General features: G+C 38.8%; 5 protein-coding genes across 9 annotated transcripts; 3 read left to right on the top strand and 2 right to left on the bottom strand.

Annotated features, from left to right (window-relative positions):
- Positions 1-1,548: 1,548 nt before the first annotated feature.
- Positions 1,549-5,415, top strand: LOC104740359 (U-box domain-containing protein 35-like). Of its 2 annotated transcripts, XM_019235898.2 has the most exons (11): positions 1,549-2,071; positions 2,201-2,292; positions 2,410-2,531; positions 2,633-2,823; positions 2,923-2,977; positions 3,058-3,388; positions 3,479-3,580; positions 3,667-4,077; positions 4,210-4,962; positions 5,036-5,106; positions 5,193-5,415. In XM_019235898.2, exons 1-10 carry the CDS (start codon positions 1,894-1,896, stop codon positions 5,090-5,092), a joined length of 2,292 nt encoding a protein of 763 aa, XP_019091443.2. In that variant the 5' UTR covers positions 1,549-1,893; the 3' UTR covers positions 5,093-5,106; positions 5,193-5,415. The 2 variants fall into 2 exon arrangements, with proteins under 2 accessions (XP_019091443.2, XP_087339626.1); XM_087483500.1 differs by having other exon boundaries at positions 1,752-2,071; positions 2,633-2,977.
- A 129-nt stretch (positions 5,416-5,544) lies between these two features.
- LOC104740360 (uncharacterized) lies at positions 5,545-7,027 on the top strand. 2 transcript variants are annotated; one of them, XM_010460924.2, is made up of 4 exons: positions 5,545-5,614; positions 5,726-5,968; positions 6,073-6,223; positions 6,289-7,027. In XM_010460924.2, exons 1-4 carry the CDS (start codon positions 5,561-5,563, stop codon positions 6,816-6,818), a joined length of 978 nt encoding a protein of 325 aa, XP_010459226.1. In that variant the 5' UTR covers positions 5,545-5,560; the 3' UTR covers positions 6,819-7,027. The 2 variants fall into 2 exon arrangements, with proteins under 2 accessions (XP_010459226.1, XP_010459227.1); XM_010460925.2 differs by having other exon boundaries at positions 5,552-5,614; positions 5,755-5,968.
- On the bottom strand, positions 7,002-12,594 carry LOC104740361 (pyrophosphate-energized membrane proton pump 3). Of its 2 annotated transcripts, none has more exons than XM_010460926.3 (15): positions 12,174-12,594; positions 11,380-11,706; positions 10,986-11,189; positions 10,725-10,876; positions 10,487-10,634; positions 10,270-10,402; positions 9,694-9,866; positions 9,446-9,566; positions 9,069-9,256; positions 8,429-8,866; positions 8,167-8,331; positions 7,912-8,067; positions 7,699-7,810; positions 7,395-7,614; positions 7,002-7,257 (listed from the first exon to the last, which is right to left on the bottom strand). In XM_010460926.3, exons 2-15 carry the CDS (start codon positions 11,476-11,478, stop codon positions 7,158-7,160), a joined length of 2,409 nt encoding a protein of 802 aa, XP_010459228.2. In that variant the 5' UTR covers positions 11,479-11,706; positions 12,174-12,594; the 3' UTR covers positions 7,002-7,157. The 2 variants fall into 2 exon arrangements, with proteins under 2 accessions (XP_010459228.2, XP_087339625.1); XM_087483499.1 differs by having other exon boundaries at positions 9,069-9,277.
- A 115-nt stretch (positions 12,595-12,709) lies between these two features.
- LOC104740362 (uncharacterized) lies at positions 12,710-13,302 on the top strand. Its single transcript, XM_010460927.3, has one exon. It carries the CDS (start codon positions 12,710-12,712, stop codon positions 13,145-13,147), a length of 438 nt encoding a protein of 145 aa, XP_010459229.2. The 3' UTR covers positions 13,148-13,302.
- Positions 13,303-13,334: 32 nt separating this feature from the next.
- On the bottom strand, positions 13,335-23,674 carry LOC104743346 (uncharacterized). Of its 2 annotated transcripts, none has more exons than XM_087483498.1 (22): positions 23,311-23,674; positions 22,767-23,151; positions 22,467-22,583; positions 22,294-22,373; positions 22,015-22,167; positions 21,766-21,914; positions 21,548-21,678; positions 21,323-21,445; positions 21,143-21,216; positions 20,124-20,702; positions 19,925-20,033; positions 19,659-19,796; positions 19,020-19,313; positions 18,590-18,860; positions 17,355-18,484; positions 16,697-17,099; positions 15,651-16,567; positions 15,502-15,567; positions 15,296-15,421; positions 14,891-15,129; positions 13,753-14,801; positions 13,335-13,642 (listed from the first exon to the last, which is right to left on the bottom strand). In XM_087483498.1, the coding sequence occupies exons 7-22, from the start codon at positions 21,635-21,637 to the stop codon at positions 13,611-13,613; spliced, it is 5,640 nt and encodes a 1,879-aa protein (XP_087339624.1). In that variant the 5' UTR covers positions 21,638-21,678; positions 21,766-21,914; positions 22,015-22,167; positions 22,294-22,373; positions 22,467-22,583; positions 22,767-23,151; positions 23,311-23,674; the 3' UTR covers positions 13,335-13,610. The 2 variants fall into 2 exon arrangements, with proteins under 2 accessions (XP_087339624.1, XP_087339623.1); XM_087483497.1 differs by having other exon boundaries at positions 22,021-22,167; positions 23,311-23,652.
- Between the last annotated feature and the right edge of the window lie 51 nt (positions 23,675-23,725).

The following is a 23,725-nucleotide window of genomic DNA, read 5'->3' on the forward strand; positions in this document are numbered from 1 at the left end:
TAAATGAGCAACAATAAATGTTTTACCAATTAAAGTTAAAAAATATATATAAAAAAGAATGGTAGCAAAGTTGAGGAATCTCCATAAAAGCACCTTCCCACTACATGTACTATAGTCCATAACACAGATAAAGTTTACAGTTTAATAGTAATAAATATCTACAATATGTAAGTGTATGATTTGGAAACTCTTTTTTCCAAAGTAAGTCGAACCAAAGTAAATATTCTGCAAGTCCCAATAGTATTATTGTAGTTGACAATCCTCTCCTCTTTATAACAAGGATTGGAAATAAATGAAAAGAAGAATAACAAAACCAAAAAAAAACTATTTTTATTATGTCAGTGTATGCAACAAATAAATGCAGTGTGTTAAAAGAGATCGAAATGCGAAGGTAACGTATGCATTTTCTTTTGTACAGGAAATAAATGCTCTAGGAAGAAAAAAAATAGTGCATGGCCCAAAACCACGCGCTCTCGGCCTTCTCAATTTCTAAAATATGCGAAAAAGGCCCAATTTCGAGAGTTATATAGTCCACGGGTTTTTGTATCACGTGCTTAACGCGCGATAGGTGCGCGTGGGTTTTCTTCTTATAGCCTCATGAAGAAACGAACTTAACTTTAGAAGAATATATATCTGCATTAACTTAGTAATGGAATTAAATTTACTTCTTTAATCCAGGATAAAATAGTCAATTACTTCCAATTATAATTTTTATGATTGTGAAATGTTCAAAAGTGATATTATACAGGATATATATGAAATTCAACAAACGAAAAGAGGAAAAAGCATCATAAAGATTAAAAGACTGATCTTAGTGGTCCTTTTCTTTTCCAGTTCTTTCTGAACTATATTGTCGAAACATATATAACTATAAAATCCATTAAACAAAATCAAAATAAATGGTATTTATGATGTGATAATATCATCTACTTCAACATGCAAAACGTATAAATGATTGACGAGAAAAAAAGTATAAATGATTATGATTCTTTATCTTCAAAATTCCTCAACCAAACTACTAATTTTGGCGGTTTATGCGATTTAGAAGCAGAGGAACAACATCCTTCACAACTCCGAAGCCATTCCTTTGTCTACCATTTTCAAATCAATAGACCGAGAAATCATTAACATTACCATCGCCAAAGGATATAGGAAGAACTTCAAGAAGTTTTTCACTCTCTGGGTCCGCTGACTCGTGATTAGGTTCATCCAGCTCCTTGTTTGAGCAATTGTTGCTTCTTTATTTTTTAATCTTTTTTGCTAAAGAACCCATATATTGGTAATCCCCTATGTAAATCCAAACATTTTCATTTTTAATGATATTTATTCACCTAGCAAAAAAAAAAATGCTAATTTTGTTATGGAATTTTTTTAATAGAAATGTGCTTTTTATAAGTAATTAATATGTATATTTTTAATACTGTTGATTTTCTTCACTTTTGTTGTTGCACCTTTATATTTTGAAAGTATTCAATAGAAATATATATTTTCTTGTATCTTATAGCTTAGTTTAATACTTTTCTAGTTTCCACAAATTAAAGAGAATTCAGATAAGTTTCTACCCAAAAAGAAAAGTATTTGTGTGGTTTGAGTTATTACCTCTGAAATTGGATTAGTTTCATCCAATATAGAACCTTCAAATAGCTTCCATCAGATTAAGAAAAAAAAAAACAGAAAAAATCTCTCAACCCATAACATTAATTACTTCTCTTTTGATCATTATAGAAAAATGCGGTGAATCTATTTTTCTTTCTCAAAAAAAAAAATCTTCCAAGTTTAACACTTAATTACTAAGGGGGAATAGTAAGGAAATTTCTCAATATCTTCTAGTTTGTTCCTTTTACAAAAAGAACGGAAGAAGAAGAAGAAGAAGAAAAGCTGTTAATAATAATAATGTGGCTACCGAAAGCAGACGCGACAAATAAAGGAACAAAAAGTGGTTCTGTGGCGATTGCAATAGATAAAGACAAAAGTAGTCAAAATGCTATCAAATGGACTTTGGATAATCTTGCTTCTCGTGGACAAACTCTTGCTCTTATTCATGTCCTTCCCAAATCTCAATCTTCTTTAGGTTAACATTTCACTGCATTCTCACATACTATAATTAGAATCCATATTTTGTTAATTTTGCTCAATGTTTTTTTGCGCAAAGTTTTGAGTTTCTTTTTAGGGTTTTCACTTTTGTGTTTCATACATGCAGATATTGAAGAAGGAATATCACATAAGCAGCAAATGGAGAAACAAACGAAAGATCTATTTGTATCCTTCCACTGTTACTGCAGCCGCAAAGAGGTGTTTAATTATAATAATACCTATTGAAACAAATTTAACTGTTAGTTGAATATAACAAATGAGTAGTTCGAAGCTTTTTTAATAATTTTATTTTTGGATCATTATTTCTGCATGCAGATTCATTGTCAGGACGTTGTGCTTGAAGACGCAGACAAAGTCAAAGCGATTGTCGAATATGTTACGGTTTCTTCGATTGAGAATTTAGTTCTTGGTGCTCCATCACGGAACAGCTTTATGCGGTAATAAAACTGATTAGGGTTTTGGTTTATTGGTTTACGTGCGGAAGAAGAATATAATAACCAAATTTAGGGTTTCCTTTTATGATTTTGATCCTTAACAGAAGATTCAAAACGGATTTACCAGCGAGTGTGTCAAAGGCAGCTCCAGATTTCTGCAATGTTTACGTTATCTCCAAAGGAAAGATCTCTTCGGTACGAAACGCCTCGCGTCCTGCTCCTTATCATCCATCAGCTCTTAACGAATCAGAGAGTCATCATGACACTATTCCCCTTGAGAGAAAACATAAAACAGGTCAGAGTTTTAATCTTGAGAGGAAATATTGTTGCTTGCGTGACAAGCATATCTCAAAACACATTGTTAAATCTGTCCCATCTTCCTTGTTTTCAACAGCTAACACACAGGCCTTGCATAGAGGACGAAGATCAGTAGATTCAGATGTTACCAGGTATTATATTCTGTTGGTTAAACAATTGCTGTGTAACTCTACCTCAACAATTTCGTAAATCTTGGTTTCGACTTTTGTAGATTAGGGGTTCCGAAACCGCCACAAGGACATATGAAATTAGTGGGGGATTTCTCAGATTCAGAGTCCGAGTTCTCATTCATCAGTGCTTCTCAACATGAATCCGACATTTCCTTCATCAGCAGCTCGGGGAGGCCGAGTGTAGACCGATCTTCTTTCACCTACGATCTACCAGAATCAGCAAGATCCTCAAGAATGTCAACGAGCTCAGATCAGAGCATTGGGTCACATAGATTAGGAATCAAGTTTACGGATTTGAGTTATCTCAATGGTTCTTCTACGGTTTCTGAAGAGAGTGGGAGAAATTCTTGTTCTTATTCATCTCAGAGCTTGGTATAAGTTGGAACCAAATCATGATTTTGTGTTGCTCTCCGATTTGTTTTTCTATTACATTCCATGAAAATGTTTGTATTGTTGTTGCAGGATGATGTTGAAGCTCAAATGAGGAGACTCCGTTTAGAGCTGAAGCAAACTATGGATATGTATAGCTCAGCTTGCAGAGAAGCTTTAACCGCAAGGCACGAGGTAATTGTTATATATACATCTATATCTCCATGTTGTTCTTCACCTCAAGAGGGTTGATTCATAAATTTGGTTACAATATGGATTAGGCGACAGAGCTGCAAAAGCTAAGGACAGAAGAGGAAAGACGATTCGAGGAACTAAAGATGACAGAGGAAACAGCAATGTCAATAGTGGAAAACGAGAGAGCAAAAGCCAAAACAGCCTTGGAAGCTGCTGAAGCTGCAAACAGGCTTGCTGAAGTGGAAGCAAAGAGGAGGCTAAACGCAGAGATGAAGGTATTGAAAGATAGCGGTTCTTTCTCTCGACATAGCATCGTTCGATACAGGAAATACACTGTTCAAGAAATCGAAGAAGGTACAGATAACTTTGCAGAGTCGAGAAAAGTTGGAGAAGGAGGGTATGGACCTGTGTTTAGAGGTCATCTTGATCACACAAGTGTCGCTGTTAAGGTTTTACGCCCTGACGCTGCTCAAGGAAGATCACAGTTTCACAAAGAGGTAACAAAACATCTATCTTCTCTACAATTTTTCTCCATTAACTCTGTTTTTCCCTATAGTTTTTACTTGTGTTACAAGAAAAATGTTATTGAATGAAATTTTTTTATAAACTTGATGTGTTTTGACGCTCAGGTTGAAGTACTAAGCTGCATAAGACATCCAAACATGGTGCTTCTCTTAGGAGCTTGTCCAGAATTCGGTATTCTCGTCTATGAATACATGGCCAAAGGAAGCTTAGATGACCGCCTTTTCAGACGCGGAAACACGCCGCCGATTTCATGGCAATTGCGTTTCAGAATAGCTGCTGAGATCGCTACGGGTCTCCTCTTCCTCCACCAGACCAAACCAGAACCAATTGTCCACAGAGACTTGAAACCAGGAAACGTACTTCTCGACCACAATTACGTCAGCAAGATCAGCGACGTCGGGCTTGCAAGACTCGTCCCCGCTGTAGCTGAAAACGTGACCCAGTACCGAGTAACATCAGCTGCAGGAACGTTCTGTTACATCGATCCTGAGTATCAACAAACCGGAATGTTGGGTGTGAAGTCAGATGTTTACTCTCTCGGAATCATGCTTTTGCAGCTCTTGACCGCGAAACAGCCGATGGGTTTGGCTTATTATGTGGAACAAGCGATCGAAGAAGGGACATTGAAAGATATGCTTGATCCTGCAGTACCAGATTGGCCAGTAGAGGAAGCTTTGGCTCTTGCGAAGTTATCGCTACAATGTGCAGAGTTAAGAAGAAAAGATAGGCCTGATCTTGGTAAAGAAATAATGCCTGAGCTTAATAGACTTAGAGAGCTTGGTGAAGAGAGTCTTGAGTCTGTGTATTTTGCTGGACAAGGAAGATCTTCACATCCTAGTCAAGTCTCTTATTCATCGGTAAGACTTGTTAATCCGAAAACATTAGATGTCTCTCTAGCTATGATGGTTGATGTTATTGTGGGTATTGCAGGATGGTAGGAGTGCTCCTTTGATATCAAATACAGGATCTTCTATATCAAACCCATAGTTTTGAGGAATTTGGTAAGATATAACTCTCTTGTCTCATCTTAAGTTAAAGTCTAAGTTTCGTTGAGATAAACACTAATGATTGAGATTTTGATTTGCAGAGGTAACTTCAGTAGAAGCAAGCCAAGAGTAATTTATTCAGAAACGGAGTTGCTTATTTTGAGCTGAAGAAAAGGTGGCTGCCATTTTATTAGATTCGGATTTGTGTATAAAAAAGTTGTGTATATTTTTTATTAAAGAAACAATATGTAAATATGCGGAAAAATGAATTTCCCATGCACATTCATGTTGGAGAAAATGTGAAATTATAATTTTAACTATGAATTACATGTTGGTCGACACGTAACTCACAGTAGAGAACAACGTGGGAATGTTCTGACGTTGTCAAGTGTTACGACAAAAAATATCGTTTTTTAATCGAGTGTTTAAAAAGAGAAGTATTTTTCTAAGGTACGAGAATTCAGAAACAATGGGACAAGGTAAAGAAGTTAAGACGAGACCAGATCCTCAAGTTGAGATTCAGGTTTTATTTACCTCCCTCTGTTCTTGGCTGATGCATCCAAGTTCAAAAAGACTCTATGGTGTCTGTTTTTGTTTTGTTTGTTTGATGAGTTCAGTTTATTGTATTAATCAGGAAAGAGGAGAAATATTTTTCTTTTATAGGCCAAAGGTTAACAAAGAAGAAGCTCACAGTGTGGACGATGTTCAAAGGTTATACATAGTGATGCGTCCTGAGTCCGGTGAGAATCCCACCGAGGAGAAACAAGACCCTCTTTCAGGTAAAGAAGGTTCCCATAAAGATTCCGGTGACGGAGACGCGACTACTAGCTCTTCCGGCGACAAGAACCAAGGTGGTGAAGGAGGACACGGCGTCGAGGTAGCTAGAACAAGAATTAAGAACAAAACAATACTGATTATTAAGCTCTAGTCTTCATTACTACATGATTAAATATGATTGATTTTTCATCTCAATCTTTGTAGAAAGTGAACATCGAGAAACAGCTTCTGCTACGATTCATTGTGATGGGTAAGAAAAGTTTACCTGCTCCGAGCAAGAAGTCGCAACCTTTTTGGGGATTCGTGGAGATGGTGACCACAAATGTTGAAGATGTTAAAAATGAGCTCAAAGGAGGTAATAATTTCTTGAATTTTATTATATTGTTTGGTGAGTTTATCTGATTATGATTTGTTTGTCAGAGGAGTATGAGACGAAGACTCGAGGACATAGACACAAACCGCCAGCGAGAGCTGTCGGAGAAGGAGTCTATCGAATTCTCCGACATAAGCCTAGTCCGACACGAAAACACCATACACATCTTGTCTACAAGCTCGAGTTCCCATCTGAGTCGCAGAACAGAGCACATGAGCCACAAGAGTCGATGAACATTGAACCCGAAGGATCCTTCTTGATCCAAATACGAAATCCAGAGCAAGGAGGTGGAGGAAGGTCAGGGTTTGGTGGGCTGCAGAGAAAGAGAAGGGCTCAGTTTCCGGCACATCTTCAAGCCCATCTAGGTCATACCCGGTTTGGGGCAGCGGACCCGCCCGACTTCCTGAATTACGAAGGATGCGAGTTGTTACTGATCTCGGCGTCCGACGATATAGAGGAAGAGTTAGGGATGGAGTTGGAGCCTAAGGGTGACGGTGATGAATCGACGTGCGATCTTTTGAAGACTTTTGGGGACGATGTTGAAGCCACTCCCCTGCTTCGCGGTACATGGGAGTAATGGTGGGATGTTCACTAGTCAGTACTATTATTATCTAGATGATAAGCTACTAGCTAGTGTTGTAAAGACAAGTATGGACGGCTTTAGGTGGTTATTTTGTATGTGCAGCTCTTGGGGGTCAAGTTTGGTGTATCTATAACCTGTTTGAAAACATGACTCATAATTTTGGTTTAAGATATCAAATGTCACTGAGAAGTGCTTGGTCATCATTTATTCATTCAAAAATAACATTGTTTATTCAGATGAGAGGAAAAAAAAACCTTAAAACATGTTGCATGAATTCATAACCTAACTCACTCAGTCATTCACTCACTCTATATATGTGCAAAGAGGATTTTATCAGAGAAAGATTGGAGCTATGACAAGAGTGATAGTCGCCAACATTTTGATGAGAACGTGAATCGACGGTCCGGCTGTGTCCTTAAAAGGGTCTCCCACACTTTGCCATTTTCAAAAAAAGTGGTTTCTCATTAGAAAACAGTTTTGACTTTATAAAGTAAAAAGTAAGAAGGAAATGACCAATGAAGAAAAGACTAAGAAGAAGACGAAGCACACGAAAAATGAAAGATTGCTTACGTATCACCAGTTACTGCAGCTTTGTGGGAATCACTTCCTTTGCCTCCAAGTGCTCCAGTCTCAATGTATTTCTTAGCATTGTCCCAAGCACCTCCTGCTGTGTTTAAGAAGAGTGCCATTAAGATACCACATACTGTTGCAAACATTAGCATTGCAGCTACTACTTTTGCTCCAAGCAGAGGTTGTCCCGAGTAGTATCCCAAGATCCGGAACAAGAAACCTGAGGACACCAAATACAGAGGGTTTTATCATTATGTCTGTTTCTTTCTCGTTCCACAGATTAACCAACGTGTTACTGACTCACCAACTGCAATGGGTGATACTATAGCCAAAGCTCCTGGTTTTATCATTTCCCTCAAAGCTGAAGATGCGACAATGGCAACACATCGACCATAATCTGGTTTCTCCTTGTAGTCCTGTTACATAAAGTTCAGAAAGTCCTGTTACATAAAGTTCAGAAGGACACCCAATGGAAAAAGGAAGAAAAGGGAACAGACTTGGGAGGAAGTATATTTACCATTATGCCAGGCCTCTCAATGAACTGTCTTCTTACTTCGTTGACAACCTCCTGTGCAGTTCGACCAACTGCTGCACAAGCCCAAGCGCTAAAGAGGAAAATAAGCATGGCACCTAACAACCCACCTATGAAGACTTCTGGGATAGCAATATCAACCTGGTTAGATAAGAGGATAAGGATAAGTACGAGGAGGTTCCTGAAAAAAGAATGGAATAAGAGGTAACAAAATTCAACAAAGAGACTTAATATACATACCTCTTTGAAAGACACATTAGCAAAAGCTGAAACCTCGTCCATATAGGCACTAAAAAGAAGGAATGATGCTAGGGCAGCAGATCCAATAGCAAACCCTTTGGTTGTTGCTTTTGTGGTGTTCCCAACAGCATCAAGAACATCTGTGATCTCACGGACACTTTCTGGCTGCAAGAGACAAGGGACTATTATTTTTCTGTGAGCTTGAAAATCAAAGATACAACATAGACATAGTAATGATTCCAACCACTCATGTGACACCTACCTGCTGGCTCATCTCAACAATTCCACCTGCATTATCAGCTATAGGACCAAACATGTCCATTGTAAGTACATAAGCTGCAGTGCTTAGCATTCCCATTGTAGCTACAGCGGTTCCAAATAGACCTCCAATGGGGTTTCCATTTTCATCCATAAGCCCCGAGGTATTTCCCAGCCAAAAAGCAGAAATAATAGCTACACTTATAACTAAAACAGGAAGAGCCGTGGACTCTAGACCCAAGCTGACCCCAGCAATTATATTGGTTCCATGACCAGTGGAGCTCGCAAGAGCCAATGTCCGGACAGGCTCATACTTATAGTCAGTATAATATCTGGATATCCAGACAAATACATAAGCTGTGATGATCCCAACCAAGCCACACATAAAGAAATTCAACCAAGCAGCTGGAGCTTTTTCAGTGTATAGCAGCCAACGAGTCGACTACGACAAAACAGAGGTAATTCTGTCAGAAAAAATCATCAGAATTACCACAATAAAAGGATTTCACTTGCTTAGAAGTGCCCTTATGTGCATGTGTGTGTAAAGTCAACTATCGATAAAAATGACAACTAACATTAAAAAGCTACTGTTTAACAGCCATGGAATGAACAACATAATCAATGACATATGTAGATGAAATTACCGCGCCAAATGTCAAAACAGCTAATATAATAGTTAGCGAATATCCTTTCTGAAGCACAACCATTGGATCCTCTACTGGAGATTTCACACTAGCATTTCGAGTTCCCTTGATTGATAGAATACCAATTGATGATATTACCAAGTCAAAAGAGTGAACGACTAGAGGAAATAGAATAAAGCCAGATGGATCTGCATGATAAACGATAAAACCTGGGTAAACAATAAAAAATCATGAAGCAGGAATAAAGGTGAACCTTAGTCACAGAAGGATTCGTAATTGTGGATCTTAAACCCTTTATGCTAGTTTGACCACAGTAGAACTGGCCATGCAGTTTTTACTAAATAACTCTATAAATAAAACAGAGACTCCTCACAAACCTTCAATTTTGCACTTCTGAGCCATTGTACCCCCAAGTATCATTGCACTAATGATTTCCGCAGCTATACTTTCAAATAAATCAGCACCACGAGCAGCGCAGTCCCCAACATTGTCTCCAACCTTCAAAAAGATGCGATTTAAGATTCAATGATGAAGAAAATGAATACTTTCGGCGTGATTGATGACCAAAGGTTCTAGGCCGGAAATAATAATTAACATAGGGTCCAAAAATGAAAAGAACTAATACCAAATCAGCAATAACAGCAGGATTTCGAGGATCATCCTCAGGAATACCCTGCTCAACTTTCCCTACCAGATCTGCCCCAACATCAGCTCCCTTAGTATATATTCCACCACCCAACTGAGCAAATAAGGCAACAAATGATGCACCAAATCCATATCCCACAAGAAGAAGAGGCACTGTAAGAAAAAAGGAATTACTACAAGCAAGCACTCTAGTATTCTCTATGCAAATGCAATTTTGGGTTGGAAAACATTACGCATTTGAGAAAAACATCAAAACAGTTTGCATTCGGATTCTAGAGATGAAGATTCAAGCCATGCTGCTAGTTCTTGAGGAAATAGTCATTTGTCAAAATTTGGCAAAACAAATTCTTTTGAAACCCAAGTATGTATGATGCGAACTTATGGTATATGACATAAATCATATAGTTAAGAAGATACAGTTTGTGACTGAATTCGAGCCTCAGACAAGAAACATAACCTTCTTAAATCAGCACACTGATGCATAGAATATGGCTAGTTACTATAAAAATTGCCTAAAATAAAAAGAAATTTCAGGGAGCAGGAACCTATGACTTACGATCAGTAACCTTCATTGAGCCTGGTGAATCCACGTCCAACCATACATAAAATGTAGAATACAGGATGGCAATACCAATCACAGCCATACCAACAACAACCAGCGCTGAGAATCCACCAGCACGAACAGCTATCTGAATTAAAATTTATCACTTAGTATTTGGCCATGTATATAGGAGGAAGTCCTATTAAATTCTAAACAGCTAAACTAAGCAAACCTGCAATGCTTCCCTTGCTGAACGTCTAGCAGCACTGGAGACCCGCACATTAGCACGAACTGACACCCACATTCCAACATATCCAGCATTACCTGAACATAACGCGCCCAAAAGAAATGCAGCAACAGTAATATATGCAGACATTGTCCTGAAGCAAAAAATTAGACAATTGAGTGTTATTTATAACACAGCACAAAAGATAAAACAAATGATTGTGTACAAAATTGTGCATCATCACCTTCCAAGACCAGAAGCCTCTTGCTGGGGGGTTAAGTTACGGAACAAGTATATGCAAAGAATCACGAAAGCTAGCAAGGACGCCATCTTTGATATAGTACCATACTGTGTTCTGAAAAATCCTTCAGCTCCATCACGTATAGCATCTGATATCTAGACGGAAAAGAATAAGCTCATAACACAGAACTAAAGATGCAACTGAGTGCAAAGAAAAAACAGAGTCAAAATCACATAGAAACAACCTAAACTTGTTTGAAGTTACCTGAACCATCTCTGGAGGTCCTTCATCTTTTGCTAATACCCACTTGGTCAGATATACAGACAACATGAAGCTGATGATGCATACTACAAAAACGAACACAATGATGGGAGAAGTGCGTGCTCCCATGTAAAAGATCCCTCCAAAGCTCAAAAGCAGAAGTACAGAAAGGGCACGAACATTTAAATTTCTCAGAATCCGGATAATCTGCACAAAGAAACTCATAAGTTTTACAAAGAGGAAAAGAATATGCTCAAGGTATTGGGATGCTAAAAGAAATAGAAATGAAATCAGTTATAAGGCTAACACATGTTTTAATACAAATGATGGTGTTTTGGTGCAATGAATAGCATAAGAAAAACATGCTCAAGACAGAGAAGGGTATTTATATACTAACCAATGGACTGTAGGTTTTACTACGCATGTCAGGAAACGTCCTTGGCTTTTCAGTGTAAGAGATAAGAGTGGCTTGCTCAATATCTTCATCCATCATCATGTTTTGTAATGAATTAGCCCTCCGAACAATGGGAAGAGGTATAAAGTCAGTGCTACGGGGCAGCTCGGCCCCAGAACTTGGACGCTGAATCTTGGTAGGCTACAAACTACCCTCCAAAGATTTACCGCAGCAGAGAACCCACTAAGTGTGACTATATATTGACCCGACAGGTTCTTCAAACACTCGGTATTGGCTTCCCATATATAGTTTTCGGCATAAGAAGGGTTCCTGAAACAAAAGTGACAAGAATTAAGCCCCGGAAAATTTTTACTCTTTTTATTAATCGGCAATCGAATAGCATATTGTAATTAACATACATATATGCAAAACTGCTCCCAATACTCAACCCATAAAAAATATTATACGGTAAGCTTCAACTATACTTATCGTTACACCCAATCAAAATTTCAATGTCCCTTCAGTCAAGCCTCTCAATCATCAGGAACCCTCCCGGGATCATGCTTGACTAAGTCCTCAGTTTATATATATATATATATATATAATAATAATAAACACAATGAAGCTTCAGCTACACTTATAGGAACTCACACCAACATTTCATCGGTAAACCAAAATCAGATCTAAAATGTCACTTGCATGATCTAAGCGAAAACGGAATACGTTAAGAAACGACAGAAAATTAGCGAAATTGTAGGCAATAATTATAAGAACAACAGATACCAATAATTTCTTACCCCGATGTGAGTAGAAGAAAAAAACCTAAATCGGAGAAACAGTAGCGAGAGAGCGGCTGCGGAGAGTGATCAAGAAAACCGCCATTTAAACGAAAGCTTGTCGTAGCCGAAGAAGCGTTCTCCACTCCAATAGACTTAAGGGAATATTATTACACTTCTCTTTTTCCTTAATTAATTTCTACAGTATGGTTAATATAATAATCTCCCTCAAAACGTTATATAAACTTGAGAGCTCAAAATTGCAAAAACTGATCTTATGATTCGTTGACACGTTATCAGAAAAATCGCTGCCGTAGACTATGCGCAATAACCACCACATTAGACAATCATACCCTTAATTGTTAGGTAATCATATCTAGTAAAAAAATCATACCCTTAATTATCTTCACAATATTCGTGGGCCAAAAGCCCAACATACGGTCCACGAATGAAATTATTACCCAGAGTTTATTTTTACGCAGCTGCTTCTTACACTCGAGAAAAAAAGTTCTTAGATAGGAGAATCCTTTTCCGAATTTGTTTCTCCGGAGAAGAAGATGAAGCAACCGGCGACACCGAACGAGGCGGAGGAAACTACAGCAGAACAAAAGCAGAAATCGAAGAAATTCCCTACTCCGACGGAACTAATCTCTCACTACCAGAAACGAGGCCTTGAACCAGCCGAAGCTTCGATTAAGGTCATCGAAGACCTCCAAAACGCGCTAGTCCGGGTCGTTTCGTCTTCCAGAAACCAATCCAGTAAGGATAAGCTTGTAACCGACGCCAGAAAAATCGACGCCATTAACGGAAGGCTCGCCGTCGTCGACGCCAAGCTGGAGACCAAACCTGGATACGTTGAGACTTTCGTGCTGGGTTTAGCTTCTGGTGCTGCACTTAACGGAGTTAGCGCCGTCTTGCCTCACGTCACCAGAGACATTGGCCAAATTTGGTCCGCCGTTAAGAGCGGGACTGATCCTTCTTCATCTGCCCCTTGATATGTTAGAAATGGATCATCTTCTCCAATTATTTTAGTTTCTTGTTTTTTTTTTTTCTTTGTTCTTACGGTGTTGTAGTATCGAAACTGAGTATCAGCGACTTCGATATTTTTGTATTTGTTGGAACAAATACTCTCATTACAAAATTATCCTAATTAGTTTTGCTTAAAAAAAAAAAAAAAACCAATTGATGTTAAAATTGATACGAGGCATGTTTTACTTTTAATTAAAGATAATGTACACAGCAAAAGGAAAAGAAAAAAAATCTTAGCAGGCAACTTCACAGACAAAATTTTGCGACTGGAGTTGCAAACACTACATGTTAGCCAAAATTTTCTCTCACTGCTAGTTTCAGAGAGAACCTATGATGATACCAGAGGAACGTCTAAAACTTACCAATGTAACCGGAATTTAGCAGCAGGCAAGATTGTGGGAGATAAACTTCGTTACATCAGTTTCTGTGTTATCTTTGTTTACTGTTGTTCTTGCTGGACTCTGCAAATAAGAAGCATGAAGTGAAATTCAGTATTAGGACAGTAATTTACTATTGCACATCAGCTTCTGAGGCGAAACATAGAGACGTTGGATATGTAATGAAATCTTACCTTTAATTGCCTTAGGCGGTCTTGTGTGACTGCCAGCGGTTGAACCTGGGGACAATGGTCGCTTTGGAGGTTTGGGCTTATGTGAAGGAATCAGAGACGAATTCAGAATGGCAGCAACAGCTTCACGCTGTTGCTTTCGTTTGTATATCATATCTTCAACACCTCCTTGATTAGAAGCATTGCCTTTGTTTATCTGTCTATCTTTCTGTCCAACTTCATCTGTCGGGTTTGCCATCTTGCTACCGTCAAGCTTTGATGAAGCCTTCTTAGATTTCTTCCACTCATTTGAATTTTCTTTCTTCGAACTAGTTGCATCTGTATTCTCTGGATTACTGCTTTTTTCCCTACCTTTCATTTTTTCTTTCTTTTCATGGCTCCCTCTCAGAGTCTCTTCGGATGTTACTTTCTCACTGCTTGCTACTAGTTTTCCCGTTTGAGAAGAAGCTTCTTCTTTGGCTTTTCGTTTGCTGTGCTTGCTCTCGGATCCTTTTGATGAGAGAGACACAACTTCTTCATCAGATTTCCTCATTTTTCTATTATCAAATGTCCCTGCTTTCTGTTCCTTGCGACGTGAATGCTGCTTCTCAGGCTTAGAAAATTTCTTTGGAACATTCTCAGAATGGTTTTGATCCATCACTTTTTCGCCGAACATGGAGTTGTACGGTCGCTTAACTGGTATGATGACACCTCTTTCTTTTGCATCTTCCACAAGAGCAGCCCAGTTATGGTCTCTTTGCAAGGTTCGTGTGTTACCCAAAACCCAAAGGGAGAGTTTTGCTCTAGTGAGGGCAACATTCATGCGTCTAACATCTGAAACAAAACCAATTCGACTCTGATTGATCCCTTCAGGAGCAGAATGTGTAGCTCTTACAGTGGATAACACTAATATGTCAACTTCTCTGCCTTGAAAACCATCCACAGTATTCAGTTCCATATCTGCTGTTACTTGAGCCCCAAATGCACCAGTGAAACGCGAACGCAAAAAGGCAAGCTGACGTTTGTAAGGAGTTATAATGCCAATCCTTCCAGCGACAAATTCAGAGGGGTATCTGTAAGTAATAAGCTAGCCAGTGAGTAAAATGATATCATAGAACTTTCTTAAACATGTGTGAATAGATAGCTTAAGATGAATAATGACCTCTTCTTGAAAAATCTAAGTAGCTGAACAGCAGCTTCAGCTTCTTGTTCATTGCAAACGGAGCTAGAATCTCCACTTCGATGCTCTTGGCCATCAACAATATCATAGAAAACGTATGGTCCAAGATGACGAGTTTCGTGAAACGGGGCTGACTTGTTTGACATGTCGACGCCGTTTAGTAACTTGCCATCGTAGAAGTGCATGGACGGGAATCTACAAATTTCTGGGTGCATCCTATACTGTTAGGAGAGAAAGTATTATTAGCTCAACTTCCAGACACAGACATAGTTTTCTAATTTCAACCGAACTTTCAAACATTTTGCTAACACAACAAAGATAAATAAAAAACGTGCAGGAAAAACTTCCAAACTAAACGAAGGCCAAAAAATCAATTAATCAGCGTACCTGTTGGGTAAGCATAAGGATAGGATACCCAGCCCTTTGTAGACGTTCAAACATGCTGCACTCATACATAAATTTACTTGCGACGTTAGAGAGAACGGTTGCTGGAAGCTGCTTTGGGTCTCCAACCTGTAAATCAGAGACAAGGTTATTTAGATACAACTGCAGATATAATAGAAACTTTTCTAACGCAAGTGAACAATACTCACCATTATACATTTCGTTCCTCTTGACTTCAACAACTGTAGAGGAATCAAAGTAGCGGGCTCTAAAGCCTGTAAAAGCCACAAAATCCAATAAGTGATGAACTGTGTCGAGAACACCTTATGCCAAACAATCAAGCATGTCGAATAATTACCTGAGCTGCTTCGTCAATCACTACCGCATCAAATAAATTATCTTCAGATGGACTACCAAATTTATGGGCTGATAAAGATTCAGCACACACATTGTACAAGTCTCCTCCACAACCACTTAAAGTTGTAACGACTATTTGAGCTTCTTTAAGAATGGACTTCCGCAACTTATGTTTCAATGCTCTTAATTCATTGTTAGCTTTTCTCTCTTGAGCCTGAACAGCACTTAGATCTTTGTAAATCTTTCTCTTTTGCTCATATAACCTCCGCAATCTTATTCCTAGCTCCGCATCGGACATTGGCTTCCCATCATCATCTTTGTTGAGGTGTTCATTCTCCGGCTTATCTTTGGCGTCTAAACTTTCTTGATTTATGTTTGCACGCTTAGCTTCAAAATGCGTGATCTGATCGACAATCTTTTCTAGACTAGAGCGCAGTATTGCAGAAGAATCTGCACCCTTATTACTCTTAGATTCGTTTATCCGCATTCTCTCTTCTCCCAAACGCTGATCAACAAGGGTATCAAGAAAGAAGGGCAATGAATTTGGATGAACAGTTTTTGCATTTCCAACCCTTACAAGATAAGGTTTGAACATCTTCCCATCCCCGCCATATATGCCTAGACTGGATATTCTTGAAACTAATTCATCAACTGCAGCATTTGACTGGGCACAGATCAGCACCCTTCCTCTACCAATCTTTTCTGCTATCTTTTTTTTTGTTTCCCCGTCATGATTAAGCTGTTTAGCCATAGCTGCATCTTGCCATGCCCTTGCAATAGCGACATTCGGATTCATTCTCTGCCTAGAAGTTGAAGAACTATGATCTTGTTCAGAATTTCCCCTACCACTTGCTTCATGTGAAACGGATGCAAGCAAGCCACTTATAATGGCAACAATAGTGCGAGTTTTGCCAGTCCCTACAGAGCAAACAAACTTCTTAACAGTTAAAGTCCAACATCAACATCAATTAGTGCAAAATGCTAATCTTTCTCCCGGAACATCTTATAGATATTATCAGCTTTATTGACAGAAATACAATTACTAACCTGGAGGACCCTGAATAAGTGAAATGTCAAAAGCTTTCATCAAATTGGATGAGCCAATAGCAACACTAATAGCCTGAAGTTGACTCTCATTGAAAGATGATTTAAGTATTTGCTGTAGAGAATGTGGTAGTGAACGCAGATCTGATCTTTTAACTTCGGAATCATAATTAGCATCACTCATAGGACTTAAGATCAGAGGAAGTACAGGTATATCCTTTATGGATGACAGAGCTTGAAATTCGCGAACTTGGGATGTAATGTTGAGAATGCGACTTGCATGCCACTGGCTACGTTCCAAGAGATTCCTTCTAGCTAGATTCAGACGTGAAGACGCATTCTGAAGATACAAGCGTACATTCAAAATGCTGGACCGTTTTTTGTCATCCCATTCCCTTCCTTCCACCTAAGAAACAGCAAGGTAACTAATATATATCCTGATCTTTCAAAGTATAAATCCAACAACTATGTAGAGTATTAGACCATCAGGAATAACCCTTTATCTTATCTTAAAATTTGTAAATCAAATTCCACTGAAGCTCCAAACCAGCACCATGAATATATCAGGTCAACTAACTATAGTGTTCTTATGGTTTTCAAGCATATATATTCCTGATTCTACTTTATCAAGCGCATGCAAGTAAAACAAACTACCACATACCTTTCCCATCATATTAACACCAACATTACTGTTTTCTGGATGCTCTTTTGTAAACAAAACCAAGTCATTCTCAGAGAAACTTTTCGAGTTGGTACCATCATTTTCGTCTTGCATAAAACGAACAAAGTGAAAATCGTCAACCCTTTCAATCGATAAAACTGACAAAACACCATAATATATCTCCTCCAGTGACGATATCTCCTGGAAGCAACTTTGCAACTGTGCTTTAAACTCCTCCAGAACCAAGGGTTGAAAAATCTGAATATATTGCTCAGGTGAACCAAAGCGTACAGGAACTTCCCTAAACTTTCCAACATTCTGATTCTCATCTTTATTTGCTGATGCCAATCCCACTATCGCATAGTAGTCCATTTGCAAAATCTTTCTAAACCAATCTTCAAGCCTTGGTGGTCTGAAACGTTTGAATCCGGCTTCTTGCCTCTGCCAACGATCGGATGTCTTATTGACAGGTGCACAAAGTTGAATGACTTGTCTTTTGGGAACAATGGGCCCTGGTTTTGCCAGGGGTAATTGCTGCACTTTCCGAGGTTTAAGAGCCAAGTCCAGTGGATCAGCCTCCGTCTCGTTCACTACCTTTCTCAAATCCATGCCTTTTGCTTTGGAAGAAGTCACAGATTTCTGAGCCTCTTTTGAAGTTCCACGAGGGACGATTTCATCAGTAGCCTTCTTTAAGTTGTGTCTGTTTCCAACTGAAACAGGATCTTCCATATTCTGTCTTTTTTCCGCTTCCCTACTCATACTAGCAGCCTTGCTTGGCTCAGCGTTTGTCGGGGGAAGAACCTTAACAATATTACTGGAGCTAACTATAACATCTCTCTCTGAGAGAACTGACGCTGAAAGCTTTGAAGCATCCATACTAGAAGTACTCTTGGAAGAGACCTGTGAGATACTTTTGATAGGTGGAGGAGCTTTATTGATTTCAGGTAGATGGGACTTATGCAGACTAGGTAACTCCTTCAATGATTCCTTTTCTGCCCCATCCACTGTTAGATCCATCATATTATCTAGTACTTTGCCAACAACATCAACAGGTTTGAGAATCTGGTACTCATTTGCCTTGGGAACCAGGCGTGAGATTTGTTCTGCTAATTGGTCGATGTCAACATCATCTGAATTAAGAAAAGACACAGCATTAAAGAACTGTATCACAGGGGGAAGAAAAACAAGTTTTATAATGGCAGTTATATACTATCGACAAGCAGGAAACCACTTACCAGAGAGTAGAACATTTCTGATAGCTTGGACAGCCGAGGAACAAGCGTCACTGTTTGAACCTTGTAAGATGTCTAGCAGAGCCACTAATGCTCGTTTCCAATACGCAACAACAACCTTAAGTTGTGACCTTCCCCAATCAATGAGATCAGGAAGCCATTTAAGATCAGATGCATCTTTCAAACTTCCTCTAGTATCACAGGAGTCTTCACCGCTTACTCTAAGTTTTCCCAGAACAACAGGAAGAATCTCAAGCAAACGCACACATGTCATCTGCCAAATTATAAAAATGGAACCTTAGCAAAACAAAAAGCAGACTCGATCCATATGAAGCACATACAGCTCAAAGATGAGATTTGAAGAGTACAGTAGAATAAAGAGCAAGCTATAGAAGTATAACCAAGGTTCACCATGAGAACTTTCTAATAATACCTGGCAAAGACTTTGATGGATAAAAGCCTTTCCCTCAACTAGGCACTTCCTTATCACGCCCCATGCAACTTCTGCCAGCAAGTAATGATACTTCAGCAATTCCGGCGTAGCACTCGAGGAAGTTCTGCCCTCTCTCACGGGCAAAGCATTAAAGTTCGGTTGCCTCAAAAATCCCCCTGCCGAACTCTTCACTCCCTCAGTAATTGCCACCTCCTCTTCCTTCAGCAACTTAAACAATAAAAAGAAAAAATGGTGCAAGATCTGAAAGCTTTGTAGAACGGAGCTCAAATGGACCTGCACAAATCAGGAAATAAAAAACAGATATAAGCAATACAAGAACAGTTGCAGTCAAAGATTAATCTACCTAGACACTCATCTTAAAACATCAAAAAAAAAATTGAACATCACAAATAGAATGTGAGATGCTCAGCCTAGACTTTCAGTTTCTAAAGTGGAAAAGGGTGGACGATTTGTAGCCTTAACAAAGACTAACAATAAGAACAACAATACGTACAGAGAAAAAGGATGCAGATTACTACTGTACTTGCATTCCGAGAGACAAACTTCAAAATGGATAGTTAAAGGACTCATTGTATGCATATCCTCCTATATGTTGAAAGAAAATTAGTTGCTGCCTACCTGCTGTAAGACACGTCTAACCCCGGAAGAAACGAATAGGAGGTGTGAACTTTGAGAGCAGAAAAACTTCAGCCCACAAGACAGACCTCTGGTATTTGAAACGTGTTCCAGCATAGACTTTCCAAATTGCCTTACATTCTGTTAACAAAAACAAACTAGCAATAATGTTCAACTTTAAAGATAAAAGAACCAAAACAGAGAGTAATAAATATCAAGTAGTTATCTTTTATAATGGAACCCAGCAATCATTACAGGTCGTTACGTACATCATCTGGGTCTGAAAGAGAAAGGATGAAGGTTTCGGCCATCCCTGGTACCCAGGTCCACTGTTTTCGACATTCTTCACCCATTTGGACCAGATAACAAGTGGTCAATCTACATATTTAAAATCCAAAAAATAAGTATTACAAAGCGTAATAGAAAGATTAGTAGAGTTCCTACCACAATAGTGAAATGCAAAAATACCTCTTCAATGTTCGTGTCAAAGTAAGACACATCTTTGATACTGCCACAGAGTTTTTGGACTCCTTTCCTGGGCCCCCGTCATCAGATCCTGTTGTTACCTTCCACCCAAGCGTGCCTTTGATTTCAACAGCAGAAGATGAAAGCCAAGTTTCTATATCAAGTGTCATTTCATCATTCTTATCAGATTCCACCAAACAAAAACGTGATCGAGACCAAAATACTGCTTGGGATAGCGATACTGGAAGGTTTAGAAGATTTGTATTTGTAAGAGTAGAAATCCACAGCATCGGGATGCACATCCACTCTTTGCATTCCCCAAGGGTAATTTTGCTCTGCTGGGTAAAGTCACTCCAGGGACGATCACTTACATCTTCAGCAGTATGGGAAAATGGGAGATTACTGTCATCGTCGTCATATTGCAACTCATCGCCCATATATTTACCAGTATTATTACGTAGCAGTGCAGCTAGTAAGGCTGTTGCATCAGATACCAAGATAGCTTGGACAAGATCAATAGCAGGTTGCCGCAATGAAATATGAAGTGAAGAATCTTTATACGACGACACAAGAGATGGGCCCCTGTCAAATCAGTTGACTTCCATGAATTGTCTATGTGAAAACCTAGTGTCTTTATCTAAAATACACAAAAATATTTCCAAACCATACAAAACGAACGGGACAATACACCGAACACAGCATTCAAAACATGACAAATATCTATCTTGGCATGCTGCAAATAGATCTCAGTGAACTTTTTGTATTCTCCACATAGGACTGTCAATATAGTTGGCATGCATATATAGCTATAGCTAACATGCAAGTTGCCAGGAGAAAGAAACGATCACAACTATAAATATTTATATATGAAACTAGAACCATCCTACTAAATATCATTCATGTCATATAATAATTACTGAATGGAAATTCAAAACCAAGGATGAGAGAAAAGTCAATTCCTTAAGAAAGTAACAGACACAACAAACAACTGCAAAACAAATGATAGGCCCAGTTATACTAACCACATGTGTGCACACTCAAAGGGAGGGCAAGGTGGGTTCATCTTGTAACCTCTGAGTACAATAAGAAGAGCAATCTGAAGATAAATTTCAGAAGTTCGGTAAAGATAAGAATTTAATGGAGCTTCATTCCAAGATAAAAATTGTCACAGATGTGTGTTAGTGAGAAAGAACTAGAACTACCTTGTGGCCAATTCTTCTTGCTAAAAGGCTGAAGTTACTGCTAACTGGGACCTGATGAAGTAGAAAGTAGAGAAAGTGTCTACGTTGCTTTTCATGCTCACCATCACGCAACGCTTCAAGGGACTGGACAAACAAAATATGAAAATTATGGCAAGGTTAGTAATATGAGGTCATGTCAATCTCATTAGAGAATTATATATGTAAGAGAAACTAATGCAGGCTTGCCTGTAATAGAGGCTGGAAAAGATCAAAAATGGCTTTATGGATCTTCTCAGCTTTTGTATGGAAACACTGACCCAACAATGTGTTACGCATCACACTTGGGGATAAGGTGGACCTAAGCCAGAGCTTACAACCTTTCATCATATGCGAATGTGTCAATAACATAATATAGAGCTTCAAGATATACTGGCTATTTTACAAAAAAACAATAGTTACCATACCAAGTGTCTTAAATAGCTCTTTTAGGCAATTAACAGCCAGCGAAAATTCAGGCGAATCACCGCTTATATGATTCAACACTGTATCGACAAAAATGGGATAAGGCTCTAATATCCCCTCTTCAAAAGCAGGGCCTTCTAAGAACTCAAGCCTTTAAGAAGCAGGAAAAATTCAGGGAATCAGCAAATCAAGAATAATATCGAAAACAGTAATCGAGAAACAAAACTATAAGGGGAGAATTAGTCACTAACTCTTACAATGATGTCATCCCAAGCCATATGGATGAGCGATCTAGATAAATCCTCGGCCGTGGCTCCTGAGACGCAGAAGGCAATCCCTCCATCTCCAGAATTCCAATGAATTTCTTGAGCAATGGCTGGAAGCGCTCCAACTGTGTTGCTGACCTGCCATGATAGCAGATAATATTACATACATGATAGCTATCAAAATTTCACAAGCACTAAAGACAGTCCTGAGAACAGAGTTAGCTATGAATTTACTTAGTCGCTGTATTAAAAAGGGGACTATACCTCAACTTTCCCATGGCCCTTGCCAAGCGATAACCAATTATACGCACCCTTCTATTGAGAAAAAGGAGTGCATACACACCCTAAGAAGGAAGAAATATGAGGAAACACCAATTCATATAAATTGTTTAATAGGAAAGGAAACACGAGAAGCTCTCCGCGGGAAATTAACATACCGGAAATTCTTGATTCTCAGCAAATGCAAGCTCGTGAATGTTGTCGATTGACTCGATAAATTTCTCAAACTCAGCGCATAAGGACATATCATCAAAGAAGAACGGAAACATCAAAACCTGACACCAAAAACAAGGCTCTTAAGTTTACATGATGCCAATTTCAGGATGCAAAGAAACGATGTGACATGAGGATTCAGAGCGCAAATGATTCATCAATGAAAATAAAATACAGTAACTATAAGGAGAAAGAAAAACCAAACTATTGCAAAAAAACTCAGACCACATATATACACACAGTACCTCGTACATAACACTAACAACTTGTGCATGATGATGATCCGGATCATATGTTCCTTTTTCAATTCTCGAGTTAATCTCTTGCAAGTGCCCAGTCACCCTTTCCTCATCAAGTTTTCGCAACACATCAAGTAGTGGACCAACAGAAGAACACTCATACTCTTTTTCATACATCTCTTGAGTCTGATGGTGCTGACAAATGCATTGAGCACAAAGCCGCATTTCTTCAGAGATTCTCTTCCACAAAACCTTGAGAGGTGAATCAACTCTATCATCTTTGAAGTAATTGTAGAATGTCTCTATAAGAGGTCCCATAACATCCCCATTCCCACACCAAATATGAGTATCCTTAGGCAATGATATCAATAAAGTGAATGCATCTGTAAACCTAAACGATATAGAAAACAAAATAGTCAGCTAGAACTGAAATCAAAGCAATGCAATAGCTGAATTTTGTCTAAGTTTCGGATTTCAATTAGATTTTTTAACAATGAACTATCAGAGCAAGCGAGAGAGAGAGAGAGAGAGAGAGATAGCAAAAACAAACCATTGTTCTTTGCGCTGGTTAAGACGTCGTACTGCAGAGGGATCAGAATTGTCATTCTCCTCTTCGTCTTCCTCGATTCTCCTCCACCGGCTCAAGAGCTCTCCACTTGAGAGTTTACTCGACATTTTTTTTAAGCTCTCAATTTAAAACAACGGCGGAAGAAAAGAAAAAACAATCCAACAGGGCCGTAGTCAAAAGTTCCGGCGACTGGAATTAGGGTTTTGTGATGTTACACAGAGGAACCAAATTGAAATCCCTTAATGCGGATTTCTTGGTTCTCGTCGACAAATACTTTTTGATTTCAAAGGGGAGGAGAACCGATTTTGAAAGCCCTTACTGTTTAGTGGGAGAAAAAAGCGAGCGTAGAAAAAAAAACAATGACACGACGTCGTTTTTCCGAACGTGGGAAACAAAA

Source organism: Camelina sativa, chromosome 14 (genome assembly GCF_030686135.1).
Source record: "Camelina sativa cultivar CO46 ecotype springtype chromosome 14, ASM3068613v1".
NCBI lineage: Eukaryota > Viridiplantae > Streptophyta > Magnoliopsida > Brassicales > Brassicaceae > Camelina > Camelina sativa.